Source organism: Myotis yumanensis, unplaced genomic scaffold (assembly GCF_028538775.1).
Source record: "Myotis yumanensis isolate MYYU_CA2020_CCGP unplaced genomic scaffold, mMyoYum1.0.hap1 SCAF_4, whole genome shotgun sequence".
Classification (NCBI taxonomy): domain Eukaryota; kingdom Metazoa; phylum Chordata; class Mammalia; order Chiroptera; family Vespertilionidae; genus Myotis; species Myotis yumanensis.
This window is the reverse complement of record NW_027223755.1, coordinates 110,277,492-110,291,638: the sequence shown is the minus strand read 5'-3', so window position 1 is coordinate 110,291,638 and position 14,147 is coordinate 110,277,492. Positions and strand designations below refer to the sequence as shown.

Sequence of the window (14,147 nt, the reverse complement as noted above, 5' to 3'; positions counted from 1 at the left end):
CGGTGCGCACCGGCACGGCCCAGGGGGATGCAGGGCGCCGGGTGGCCTCCGGGCGGCAGTAGGCACCGCGCTGTGCCCCCTGAAGGCGCACGCAGGCGGCGGGGCGCAGAGCGGCCGCAGGGTGGCAGGCGGCGCTCGGGGTGGCGGCCCGCACAGCCTCGCAGCCCGGGGAACACACCTGGGCAGGTGGGGGCAGGTGGGGGCGGGCCGGGGGCGGGCCTTGGGGGCGGGGCCCGGCGAGGCTCACAAGAGCCGGCAGCGGCGCCGCCGGGAGATGCTTGCGCTGTACCCGGAGCGGAAAGGAGCGTGCGGATCGCGCACCTGCTCGCGCCGGAGCCTTGGGACCGAGGGAGGTGAGCAGCCGGGTCAGGTCGCACAGCCGGGGGGATGCAGGCGCCGGAGCGGCCGCGGGGTCCCTGGCTTCCTGGACGCCGTCCGCGCGCCGGGTGGCGGTGCCGGCCCCCGCGCGGGGCTGCCTCCGGGTGGCCGGGATGCTGACCGTCGCAGGTCAGTGGGGGTCCAGCTCCCTGGCGTCTGCCTGTGCTGTGGCCGTAGCACACAGCTAATGAGAGGGGTCTCTGAGCCGCTCGGAAACGGCGCCGGGGTCCGGGGCGGCGCCTCGCCTCTCTCCCTGCACCTGCGCAGCCTCTTCCCGGTCCCGGAGAGACGCGCAGACCTGCCGCGCTGCTCCTCTCGCCCTCGGTAGCGTCTTCTCTGGGGTGGCTGTGGTTGCAGAGAGAAGCAAACCCTCAGTGTAGCGGGTTGTTAATTCTCTCCCGGGGCTCAGCCCCGGCTGTCCGTGGGCCGCAGGACAATGCCTGGAGTGGGCGGGAGTCACCGTCTTGAGCCAGGACCCTGGAATTTTAAGGAATCTTTCCTACCTCTGTGCACCTGTTTCCTCCTCTGTGCAGTGGGGATAGTACTTGTTAGTACTTTATATAATTATAGTGAGGATTCAAGGATGTAATGTGTAAAAAGAGTTCAGTAGGATGCCTGGGGAAAGAGTAAGGGATCAATAAATGATAGCTGCTATTATGGTTATTAACTATTATTATTTTATTATTATTATCTGAGGACTCCTGGATTCAAATCCCAGCTCAGCCGCTGTGATGGCGAACCTATGCCACGTGTCAGAGGTGACACTCGAACTCATTTTTTTGGTTGATTTTTCTTTGTTAAATAGCATTTAAATATATAAAATAAATGTCAAAAATATAAATCTTTGTTTTACTATGATTGCAAATATCAAAAAATTTCTATATGTGACACGGCACCAGAGTTAAGTTAGGGCTTTTCAAAATGCTGACACGCCGAGCTCCAAAGGTTCGCCATCACTGGGTGACCTTGAGCAAGCTGCTAACCTGCCAGTGTGGGCGTTGTGTATAATGGGGGATCCGGTGCGCACTCAGGAGCCGTGGAAATGGAATGTGTGGCCACCTGTAAAGTGCTTAGAAGAGGGAGTGCTGAGTGTCAGGTGCACGTCCTCCCACAAGACATCCTATTTAGCCGAGCGGCAGACCTAATAGCACCTGCAGACTTGTTTGCTGTGAAGTTGAGATATTATTTGTGTGAACATCTGTTTTTCGATGGGCAAGGTGGGCCTCCTTCCTTCCCCTGTAGTTTCATGGACATTGGCAGGTGACCCGCCGGGCCCCGGGTCAGTTCTGGGGGGCTAATGGGTCGGGGAACCCCAGGCGTTGTCTTCAGTGAGAAGAAGGGTTGGAGACGGGAGCTTTCGGAACCACAGTTTCTGGTGAACATTGGCAGAGCCGAAAACCTTTTCGGTGGCAGGAAAAGGAACCTCTACTTAAGGGGTTTTTTCTTTCGATTTTTATATCTAGGTTTTAAAAACAAACTGTTACTAACATTTTTGCCTTTGGATTTTAGTGAGAGAGGAGGTGGGATGGGCAGTATTTTATTAAATGACAAAATAAACTCTGTTCCCTTTGCCGAGAGTCTAAGAGCATCATTATTAGGGTCCGAGGTCTTCCTCCTCCCAGCAGGACCAGGTCTGTCAGTGGAGGGTTCGGTGTGGTCTGTCTGCCCTGGACCTCTCGCCCCACCCCCAGCACTCTAATTCCTTTACATCAAGCATGTCCAATTCAAAGGCTAACACGGGCCAAATAAGCGAGGCATGAGGCCTGCGGGCTGCAAGTTTGACATGCTTGCTTCACAGCATAGCCCTGAAACCCTCTAGCATCATAAGTATGAATGCCTCCAAGGTTTGCCCTAGCTCTAAACTTTGGACAATATCCCATGGGTTTAGTGGGGAGAAATAACTCAAGCCCAGAATCCTGCCTGAAGAATTTGATGGGGAAAGGAAGGTCCTTGCCGAAGACACAGGCCCGTGGGTAGCCTGGGACCACCCTGTATATCCTAGAGTGCGTCCTCAGTGCCTCTGCCCCTACAGCAGTCACAGGGGACGGCATGTCCACATGCTCTCCTCCTTCACACCGGTGGGCTGTGATCACATTACCTGCCCAGTGACTGGAAATCAAATAGTTCAGGATCCCTTCTCTTTCCTTCTCACTTTAGCCCCAGGAGCTGCTAATTCACTGCCGTGGGTGGAGGCAGCACCCAGCACAACCCCGGCCCTTCGCAGGCATATACTCTGGTTCTAATCCAGCTCCTCTCCTCAACTGCCTGTGCGACCTTGTGCAAGTTACTCATTTCCTCCTCTGTAACATGGAGATAATAATAGTATCTGTAAACCTACTTATGGGATTGTTAAAACATGAGATGAAATATACATAGATTATGTGTATATATCGAGAAAGACTATATATTTCTAAGACTTATGATACTACATATATTATAATTATGAGGTGACTCTAGATATATATATATATATATATATATACATATATATAGGTATATATATGTGTGTGTGTGTGTGTGTGTGTTATCCATTTCTCAAAGGAAAGTTATTTCACATCGTGAAGTTTCTGTAATTGAGATGCATCATGGACATAGATGAATGTGGTAATTTGCATTCCAACACTCTCCCCCAAACGAAGCTGTTACGAAATCAATGTGTATTCTATCTTAGAATCAAGGCATGGGGCACAGCCCCTGGCAGATACTAAGTGGCCAATGGTTGTAGGTATTGTTATAGTAGCGCCTTAGAGACACCAAGAGCTGGGCTGTAAAGGGAAGAAATGAAGCAGAAACGAAACAAAAACTGTCCACTTTCAGTAAAACGGCGGCAGGGCGGGCGGATCTGGCAGGAAGGGCTGAACATGATCTAAGGGGATGTCGGGAAGTTCTCTTGGGAGAGTTAATCTGTCAGAATCAGTGGCAGGTGCTTGCTCGGCGCCAGCCCCTGCGCTGGGCACCAGGGGGCAGGATGAGCTAGGACGGCTGCCCTCCCAGAGGCAACACGGCGCAGGGGGCAATCCTAGAAAGCATGGCAGGCGCTGCAGGGCTGACCCGTGGCTCCGTGGCTCCGAGGGCTCCTGCCTCGAGCACCAGGTGAAAGTTTCTTCAAACCTGTCCTGTGAACCCTCCCCACCCCACACCCTGGGCCGGGGCGCAGGTAGGGAAGGCAGCTCTTTGGCAGCTGTGGTGCCCAAAACACAACCATCCTGGAGAGGGGCCAAGGCCTCAGCGCAGGCTGTCCAGCCCACAGAGGGACGAGGGGAGGCGGCCTCAGGGCACGTGGGCACCTCCAGGGACACGCCAGTGGGCCGGCGGGTGTGAGCTCACCTGCCCTTCTTCTCTGCCCCTCCAGCCTGCCTGCTTGTCCACGTGCCATCCTCGCCATGGCTCCCGGAGAGAAGATCAAAGCCAAAATCAAGAAGAACCTGCCCGTGAGGGGGCCTCAGGCGCCCACCATTAAGGAGCTGATGCGGTGGTACTGTCTGAAGACCAACACCCACGGCTGCCGCCGCATCGTGGTGTCCCGCGGCCGCCTCCGCCGCCTGCTCTGGATCGTGTTCACGCTGACCGCGGTGGCGCTGATCTTCTGGCAGTGTGCCCTGCTCGTGCTCTCCTTCTACACTGTCTCTGTCTCCATCAAAATCCACTTCCAGAAGCTGGATTTCCCTGCAGTCACCATCTGCAACATCAACCCTTACAAGTAAGAGGCAGGATAGGGCCCGGCGGGGGGTCAGGCCCTCCTGGAGGGGACCCTCCAGCCTGCAGACATGCTCTGTGGAAACTTGAACTCATTGCCAACGTTGGCAAATTGCCCTCTCCCAGCCTCTAATCTGCACCATCAGCTGCTTCTGAGGATGGGCTGGCTCAGGGAACGCCTGGGGGAGGCTGCGAGGATCAGTTTTGCTTGGGGGCTGGATCTGGGATGAGCTATCCCACCCTAGACACACACACATGCATGCACATGCGCGCACACACACACGCACATACACACCTGCACGCACACGGCTCAGCTTAGCCATGTCCCCTGAGCTCTCTGAGCTCACGCCGTCACTCTCCCCAGATGTGAGCTCATGGCTGACTCAGAAGTTGCACCCTGGTGACTTCCGGCAGCATCTCAGCTGCCCCAAATTCTCACCTGAGAGAACCCAGCCCACTGTTTGAGGTCACTGGGCTCTGGGCAGAATCAGGCCTCGGTACTGCTCTGTCGTCTGCCACGGGATCTGTTTTAAATGGGTCACCGGTGTCCTTCTTGGGATTCTTGAAAACTGATCTGTGAGGCAGATCAGAATCCGGAAGAATTTGTCCGAGCAGATGAGGCGCGGGGAGAAGGGGAGCAAGGCAGGAAGGTTCTCAAAGGGAGCTACCTGGGCCAGGGTCATCTATGAGTAGATGGCAAAGGTCAAAACCAACATCGGGTCTAAGACTCATTCTCCACCTCAAAGTCTTCTTTTCTTTTTTTCTTTCTCCACCCCCTTTCTTACTTTTTTTCCTGCTTCCCTCCCTCCCTTCTTTCTTCCTTCTGTTCATTACTTGTTCCCTAATCTTCTACAAATTGTGGTAGGATGTGGGGCATAGGACTGAGCAACCCAAACACAGTCTTTGTCCTAATGGAACTGATATTGTACTAGAAGAGTGAAAAGCTAACAAATACAATTAACACCAATACAAATAAGAATAGTGGCCATTTAGTTAAATAGGCTTAATAAACTCATGGACTCTGCCTACTAACCCCATGTTAGAGTTGGGGGAATGAGACATGGAAAGGCTCAGTGACTTGTCCAAGCTGACACATCCAGAACCAGGGTAGGGAACTGGAACCCAGGTGACTGGCTCCATTACTATGCACAGAACGAGGAGGAGGGTGGAGGGAAGGAGGCCAGGATCATTTGGTGCTGTGAAGGGTGGTGTCATGTTTCAGTCACTTGAGTCCTGTATCATTCTTCTGTGTTCTTGGGTTGTCAAGGCAACAGTTACACCTCTTCCTTCCCAGCACTGACTGGAGGAGAATCAGAGGGCAAGGGCAAGGGCAAGTGTGCCAGGTGGAGCTGGAGCCTGCCCCCTGGGTACACCCTCACCTATCAGTGGCTGGTTTATGGGAGGCACCTACAGTCACCACTCCAGAAATGCTGGTTGAGGCAAACTCATCAACACACCCCGAGAGCAAGCAGACAGTGGCGGCAGAGGTGAAGCCACACAAGGGTCCACAGAGCTGTCCCCATTCACTCAGGCCAGTGGTCACTTGGGACGGGGCAAATTGTGAAAGGCCTGGTCTCCTTGGCCAATGGTCAGGAGCAGTGGGCACAAGGCTGGCACGTGTGGATGAAAAGCAGCATGGGAAGTGCCAGCCTTGTGCCAGAGGGGCTTCGGCTCTCTCTGACTCCCTCTCCACCTTGGCAGGTACAGCGCCGTGAAGCCCCTTCTAGCCGACTTGGAACAGGAGACCAGAGCGGCCTTGAAGACCCTGTACGGCTTCTCAGAGATCGAGTCTCGCAAACGCCGGGAGGCCGAGCCCGGGAGTTCTTCGGCGTGGGAGGGCCCCCAGCCCAAGTTCCTCCACCTGATCCCACTGATGGTCTTCAATGAGGGTGAGACCAGCAAGGCCACAGACTTCCTCACGGGGCAGAAGCGTAAAGTCAGTGGGAGCATCATTCATAAGGCAGCGGACGTCATGCACGTCCAAGAGTCCAAGGAGATGGTGGGATTCCAGCTGGTGAGTACACGCTCCTGGTACACGCAGGGGGTGGGCTGCAGGTAGTGGTCCAGGGCGGTGTCTCCTTTGCCTTTAGCCCCACGGCCCCACTGGAGGAAGCGCACCCAGTGAGGGTGAACGGGCTACAGACAACTAAAATGGATGCACCATCTTAAGCAGAAAGCAAATGTCTTAGGTGACCAGTAGTTCGCCTAAGGACAGAAATTAGGGAAGATCCAGGGCTCTTGGTGACAAGAAATGATGGAACGTCATGTCGGATACTGCTGCTGGGTTACATAAGCTTCAAGTAGTTTTAGTCTTCGTAATTCATCCATGAAGATGGTGTCCCAGCCCCTCTTGGGATAGCTGATTGGCCAAGCTTCGATCACCTGCTGGCTCACAGAGGGCGGGGACCTTGATAGACAGCCTCACAAGACTGTACCCACAGGGGGAACGGAAACTCCACCACAGCAAAATTGGGGCACGGACACCAGAAAGAAGAAAATAAACAGCAGAAACACCCAGTGTTCCCTGCATTGCTTGCCTTCGTGGGGGGCAAGCACCTCATCTCTCCTTCTTAGTCCCATTTGAGGGGCTCAGAAAAAGTAGCCCTTCACCAAAAATGAGATTCATCACTTACCTTCCTGGGCAAACTCAATCGCCACCGTCCTCTGCATGCCCCAGCCACCGCCACAGGCTGAGAGCTACTTCTATACCTTCTAGCCTTGAGTGCTGATGGTGAGACCTCCTGACTCCAGTCCCAGGCCCTGAAAAAGTGGCCTTCTCTCTTAATCACTGAGACTTTTCAAGTCTTCCTGGGTTCTTCCATAAGATGCCCACAAGGTTCTCCTTGATGCCCAAATCAACCCTTTGGTGTCTGTCTTTTAGGAGCGTGTTTAAGCCCTGCATGATGACAGCATCTGGGTTGTACCACAATTTCCCTATAAAGCTCTCATTATTGTATTTTTTAATACTTATGTTTTTATTGATTTCAGAGAGGAAGAGAGAGGGAGAGAGAGATAGAAACATCAATGATAAGAGAGAATCATTGATTGGCTGCCTCCTGCATGCCTCCCCACTGGGGATCGAGCCCACAACTTGGGCATGTGCCCTGACCAGGAATTGAACCGTGACCTCCTGGTTCATAGGTTGACATGCAACCACTGAGCCATATCGACTGGGCATATTGTATATTTTAAATGCTGCTCTTCCCAGTGACCGTGTGAGGTGGGGAAGGATGGTATTTTTGTCAGCATTTTGTAGTGAAGTAATGGGTGTATAGCGCCTTGCCCAAGGTCCTGCAGAGAAGCAGTGTGAGAATCTGGGCTACAATTCAGAAATTTAGACTGTGGAGCCAATAGGAACTCAGTAACGATAATGGCCAAAGCCCTGATGTGTGGGGGCCCTGAAGAAGCTAGTTCTGCTTTTCACCGGGTAGGGAGTCATTCCTTCCTCACTGACCCCTTCTTGGTCCTTGAGGCTCCAGGATGATGTCCCTCAGCCCCCAGGTGTGAGCAGAAGCCCATCCTTGCCCAGGCACCCCCTCCCCACCCCCCACACCCATTCCGCTGGCATCTGGTCTGGAGTCTCAGTTTCTCACCCTTCCCGGCCAGTTGTGGGCCAGTGCTGGGGCTGACGGCTTCAGGCTCATGTCTCCTCTTATTCGCAGTGTTCGAACGGCACGTCCCACTGTGCTGTGTACACCTTCAGCTCAGGAGTCAATGCCATCCAGGAGTGGTACAAGCTGCACTACATGAACATCATGGCGCAGGTGCCTCTGGAGAAGAAGATCAACATGAGCTACTCTGCTGAGGAGTTGCTGGTTACCTGCTTCTTTGACGGGGTGTCCTGTGATGCCAGGTGAGGAGGGGAAGGCTGCTCTCTCAGCCCCGGGCCGGTGGCGCTGAGCGCCGGGCCCCTCGCATGCGCCTGCAGCTCAGCTGTAAGTCTGGGAAGGGAATGGTGGTCTTCTCACTGGCCAGCCCTTTGGAGAACAGCTTACACAGGAGCTAGGCTCCAGACAAGAATGTCAGACTCCAAGGCTAACACGGGCCAAATAAGCAAGGTTGAAGTGTATGTGACCGCAAAAGCTTCAATTTTCACAGAAATGTAGGTTTATTTCAGTAGAGACATGCTGAATACAAAGGGCTGAAATAAATGAGTCATTGTTAACATAAAATAATAGAACATTTTAATAAAAATTAATATTTTTTCTTGAACATTAACTTATCAGACACTGAATAACTGCACAAATTAATAAGCATAACACAAATAAACCTATTTTTCTTGTTCTCAAAAAACGAAATATTTCCTATTGCGCACACCAAACAAGTCAGTCCAAGACTAATGACGTGGCCATCAGCTGGTAAATATTCACTGCTGGTATTAGTGGAGAGAAATGGTGCACCTGCGTGTAAGGCTCGTAAGGGAAATGAATGCAACATGATTATAATAATCAGTCATTAGTGAACGTTGTAGTTCATTATTAATAATTATGTATAACAGGATATTGTAAAAACTAAGTTATTAAATTTTTATTAAAACGTTTCTTACATACCTTATATTGGCTGGGCCGCAAAAATATTCATTGTGGGCCATATGCGGCCGGTGGGCCGCAAGTTTGACATGCTTGCTCTAGAGCAGGGGTGGGCAAACTTTTTGACTCGAGGGCCACAATGGGTTCTTAAACTGGACCGGAGGGCCGGAACAAAAGCATGGATGGAGTGTTTGTGTGAACTAATATAAATTCAAAAACATCATTACATAAAAGGGTACGGTCTTTTTTTTTTTTAGTTTTATTCATTTCAAACGGGCCGGATTCGGCCCGAGGGCCGTAGTTTGCCCACGGCTGGTCTAGAGTCAGTGAGGAAGGTGGAGATGGTGCAGAGTCAAAATATCCTTAATCTCACTGAAGTGCTCATAGAAACAGACACAGATGGTGGACATACAGCCTTGTCTGTTACCGTCATGCATACCAATGATCAAGAGCCACTGATTTAGCAAAGAGGAAGGGAAGGAGGAAGGAGGGAAGAAGAGAGAGAGGAAGTAGGGAAGGAGGGAGGGAGAGAGGGAGGGAGAAAGAGAGGAGGGAGGTCTGTGATGTGACCCTTCTCTGAGGATCATGTCCTAGGACTGGGGATTGGGATAGAAACATGTCTAGAGGCTGAGAACTTCAAGAATAAAGGGATTTGGGACAGACATATGGCATAAGAAATACCAAGTCAGGATGGAGACGGAGGCGAGAAGATTGAAAGGGGGAACAGGAAGCAGCATGTGTCAGCCCGAGGAGAGGCCTGTTTGTCATTTCCGATAGGAAAGTTGGGGAAAGTGAGTCCTGTGTGTCCCCCATTGTTCACAAAAGAGTGGGGGACGCCAGCACTGCCCCTCTGACCCATATTCTTCCTCCACAGGAACTTCACACTTTTCCACCACCCAATGTATGGGAATTGCTACACGTTCAACGATAAGGAAAATGAGATCCACAGCACCTCCATGGGGGGCAGTGAGTACGGTAAGGCCAGCCAGCCGTGGCGCTGGATCTCCCAGAAGTGCAGGAACTCCCACAGTCAGAAACCAGGGGCACTTTCCCTGCGGCACTGTGTCCATCTTCCCCCTTTGTGACATCTCCTCTTTACCTTTGAGAGAGCAGTAGCGACATGGCTGGGGTTTCTTCTCTGGGACTCCCCTCTGGTTTAAGCTCGGAGCTGGAGTGAGTAACGCTAGGCAGGCAGCTTCCAGATGGACTTACACCCAGATGTACTGAACAGGAGATAAGGGAGGCAAACACTTACCTTGATCTTGGCTAAGATGACAGATTCCGGAGCCAAAACCCAGCTCTGCCACTCACTGTGTAACCCTGTAAAGTGACTGCACTCGTCCCAAACGGGGACGATAGTAACAGCTCCGAGGGAAGGTCACTGAGCAGACAGGCTGTGCGAAGCGCTTAGAATAACACTGGGCACACGCTGGGTCAGTCGGCCGGGCCACCATGACAAAAGATCACCGCTCAGGGGCCTTGAGCAGGTGACATTTTTCCTGACAGTTCTGGGGGCTGGAGGTCCATGGTCAAGGTGCTGGCAGATTTGGTTTTGGGAGGCTTCTCTTCCTGGCTTGCAGGTCGGCCACCTTCATGTGGCCCTTGCTGTGCACGCAGAGAGCTTGCAGGTGTCTGCTCCTCTTCTGTGCGGACACCAGTCCTGTGGGATCAGGGCCCCACCCTTATGGCTTCATTTAACCTGAATTACCTTCCCATCTCCAGGCACAGTCACACTGGGGTTAGGGTTTCCCCGTATGAATTTGGGGAGGGGGACACAATTCAGTCTACAACACACACGAAGCCCCCAGTACGTCTAGCTGTGCTTGTCATCGCCACTCTAACTGCATTGCGAGCGTGGTGCTGTTCAACCAAAGCCTGCGCCGGCCGGCACCAGTGTGGTCGCTGCTACCCCCAGGGCTGCTGTCTACTGCTCTCCAGCGAGGTCTGGAGGGAGGCAGGGCTCAGCACTCTGGCCGGGCTTCCCCACAAAGAGGAGCCTGGAAAGGTCCTAAGCAAACTGAGCAGGACTGATGCACAGTGCGCTCCGAAGGGAGGGCCAGGGCTGCTCACGGAGGCACATACCGCTCAGGTTCCCAGCCTTTGCTGCTGTGCCTCTGGGTCCTCACCGAGTGCAGGGAACCGTGGCTCAGGGCGCCGCTGCAGGGGGAGACGCAGTCTGGGAACTGGGCAAAGGCTCGCACAGGCCTGGCTCCGCTCCTGTGGGCTGTGTGAAGTCGAGCAAATCACTTCCCCAGGCTGGGCTTTGGTTCCTCTACGAAAGGAAAAGGTCAGAACAACTCCCCACCTTCTCTTCTTTCAACCCGTGGAGGCCCTGCTCTTGCGCTCACTCATTTACCAAAAGTGTATTGAGTATCGCTGTCTGCCAGGCGCCAGGAACGCAGTGTTGCGAGGGAGAGACGCCTGCCTGCTTCCAGAGAACTTGCATTTCAGTAAAGAGACAGATAACAAATGAGCAGACAAGCACAGACGTCTCCCGGTTACAAATCCTGCCGGTGCTGTGCCAGGACACGCACAAAGGGGAGGAGGGAGGTGCTGGGTCAGGATGCAGTTTGGTTTCAGCGAAGTGTGTCCCGAAAGGCGGGCTGGGCTGTCTCCGAGTGTCCTGGGCGCTGGCAGTGCAGACCTGAGCAGGAAAGGACTTGATGTTCGCTAAAAACAGAAGGGCCAGTGGGCTTGGAGCTTCTTGGGGGAGAGGAAGGGGGCTGGGGGACTGCGACACCAAACCCCTGCCAGCCCCAGCCAGGCTGGAGGTGTTTGTTCTGTGGCATTCTGTCTGGTGAGGGGCCACCAAGGGGTTTCAGACACTGATCTTCCCTGATTTCTGTGTTTTGGGTTTTTTTAGAGAGAGTGGAGGGGAGGGAGGAGGGGGAGAGAGAGATATCAATTGGTTGCATCCCACACGTGTGCCCTGATCAGGGCCAGGGATTGAGCCTGCACCGACGTACATGCCCGAGACACATGACCCTTCAGTCCCCAGGCCGACGCCCTAAACACTGAACCAAACCAGCCGAGCAAACTGATTTCTGGTTTTAAAAGGAAGGTCCCTTATTATTAAAATATGAAAATAATAATTTTGGGACCCAACTGGTTTGGCTCAGTGGATAGAGTGTTGGCTTGTGGACTGAAGGGTCTCAGGTTCGTTTCTGGTCAAGGACATGTACCTTGGTTGCAGGTACATCCCCAGTAGAGGGTGTGCAGGAGGCAGCTGATCGATGTTTCTCTCACCGATGTTTCTAACTCTCTCTCTCCCTTCCTCTCTGTAAAAAAATCAATAAAATATATTTTTTTTAAATGAAAAAAAATAAATAAATAAAAATAAAAGGAAGGTCCCTCCTGCTGCTGGTGCGGTTAGACAGCTAGGCCAGCGGCCAGCAGCCAGTCCTCCGCCGGCGCCCAGCTCTCCCCGGGCCCCGCAGCCCCGTGCTCAGCAGAGCTCCCAGCTGAGGGACCACGTGGCGGGCATGTCTCGGCAGGGGAGCAGTTCCCTGACACACAGCAGAATTTTGAACCCCTGCTTGGAGGCACAACCCCTCCCCTTGCAGAGCTTCCAGAGGAGCCCTGTCCACCTCCCACTTGTTGGGAATGCCCGGGCCTTGTTGTGAGGCTCCCAAAGCAGAGAGAGGTAGGCTGCCCCGGGCAAGCTCTCTCAGCCTTTGACCACAATGAGCTGCCTTATCCTCCCAGGGCTGCAGGTCATCTTGTACATAAACGAAGAGGAATATAACCCCTTCCTGGTGTCCTCCACCGGGGCTAAGGTGATTGTCCACCGGCAGGATGAATACCCCTTCATCGAGGACGTGGGCACGGAGATTGAGACGGCAATGGCCACTTCCATAGGGATGCATCTGGTAAGTGGACAGTCTGATTTCTGTAGACTTAGCGAGAAGCACAGATTTTTCCCCAGGAAACCAGTGAGGTGCGGCTTATGGGAGAGTGTTGGTTTCAAAAGGCAGCGTGGCCCTGTGTTCTCCAGTGGTCACCCCACTGGCTGTCGGGTGGTTACTGAAGCCTGCCTTTGTATCTTCTGTCCGAGTGAACAGGACAGGATGCCGTTTGGGGGAGAATGGAAGGAACCTTCCTTGTTCCAAAGACAGACGCCAGCAATTATGGACCCTGTGTTGGATGCAAGGCATCAGACACTAGCTCCGTACCTGCCAGTAATGTAAATAGAGCAGGTTACGCCTTCCTTTCTGGGCCATCCAGAGGCCTGTGAGGCATGTGAACCCCTATTTAAAGGTTAATGGAAAGTCACTGGTCAGACAAATGTCTATTTAGCCCATCACACTTGTATCAGTTCCACTTCATTTACCAAGAACCCCTTCTCTCTCAAGTCTTTGACCTTCTCTGACCTCATTGGGTGCTGAGAACCCTCACACCTGTCAACAGAAGCGCATCTGAGCTGCAAACTCCCACCCTGAGTAGGTCACGCTCAATGGGAGCAGAGGGCAGCGTGAGAAGTGCGCTTCTTCTTTGCAGGCCTGCGTCTTTTATGCCAGTGCACCTCTCTCTCCCCCCCTCTCTCCCTCTCTCTTTTTCTAGTAGAATGACCCTTTTAAAAGATCATTTTTTATTACTGTTTACACTCAACATTATTTTATATTAGTTTCAGGTATACAGCACTGTGGCCAGACAATGTAGAATGACCCTTAAGAACTTATTTAAAGGGAGTGTATACACAAAGACAGACACCCACCCCATAGCCAGGAACACCCCACGTATCTCCCTCCCATGCCTGACCTCCAGCCCTGCTTCCTCTCACTGCTGCTTCTGAGTCCCGGCAGGGATGTCATCGTCGTTTTCAAGTATGTGCACCAGCAAAGCATTTCTCCTTTTATGTAAATACAAAATACTGTTATGCCTCATTTTCCACTTGACCCTATAGCTTGGCAATGGTTCCTTTTCAACACACATAGACCTGCCACATCCTTCCTTAGGACCCAGCTATTCCATTGTGGGGAGAAGTTATTGAGCAACTCCCTCTTGATAGACATTAGGTCCTTTCCAGGCACAACTAAAAGCAATGGTGTGGTATTATGTGATGTGATGTGTGTTTATCTGATAACTTCCTAGAAGTATGTCAAAGAGCATGTGTCTATGAAACTATCTACATGCTCACCAGCAATGTGTCAGAGTAGCTGGTTTCCCACACTTTCACCAACATGGGTATTAACCAACTTTTCTTTATTTTTTAATTAATTTTGTTTTATTGCTTAAAGTATTACAAAGAGTATTACATATGTCTCCTTTTTTTCCCCCTTGATTTTCTCCCGGCCTCTCCTACCCCCCAGTGTCTTGTGACCATTGGTTATGCTTATATGCATGCATACAAGTCCTTCGGTTGATCTCTTACCCCCCCTCCCAACCTTCACCGGCTTTCCCCCTGTAGTTTGACAGTCTGTTCAATGTTGCTCTGCCTCTATATCTATTTTTTTCATCAGTTTATACTGGTCTTTATTATCCATAAATGAGTGAGATCATGTGGTATTTTTCTTTCATTGACTGGCTTATTTCACTTAGCAAAAT

At 52.2% G+C, this 14,147-nt stretch overlaps 1 protein-coding gene and 1 long non-coding RNA gene across 2 annotated transcripts in view; one reads left to right on the top strand and one right to left on the bottom strand.

The window, feature by feature from the left end:
* The first annotated feature begins 270 nt into the window (after positions 1 to 270).
* SCNN1G (sodium channel epithelial 1 subunit gamma) overlaps positions 271 to 14,147 on the top strand; it is a 30,273-nt gene continuing 16,396 nt past the window's right edge. Inside the window, exons 1-6 of the mRNA XM_070413688.1 lie at positions 271 to 353; positions 3,731 to 4,078; positions 5,776 to 6,088; positions 7,737 to 7,927; positions 9,478 to 9,578; positions 12,309 to 12,472. Of these exons, the coding sequence (XP_070269789.1) occupies positions 3,762 to 4,078; positions 5,776 to 6,088; positions 7,737 to 7,927; positions 9,478 to 9,578; positions 12,309 to 12,472 (1,086 nt within the window). The 5' untranslated portion in view covers positions 271 to 353; positions 3,731 to 3,761. The remainder of the gene's footprint in view (positions 354 to 3,730; positions 4,079 to 5,775; positions 6,089 to 7,736; positions 7,928 to 9,477; positions 9,579 to 12,308; positions 12,473 to 14,147) is intronic.
* LOC139009392 (uncharacterized) lies at positions 4,910 to 8,286 on the bottom strand. Its single transcript, XR_011471305.1, has 3 exons — positions 7,668 to 8,286; positions 6,708 to 6,834; positions 4,910 to 6,459 (listed from the first exon to the last, which is right to left on the bottom strand). It is a non-coding gene; the product is annotated as an uncharacterized lncRNA (long non-coding RNA).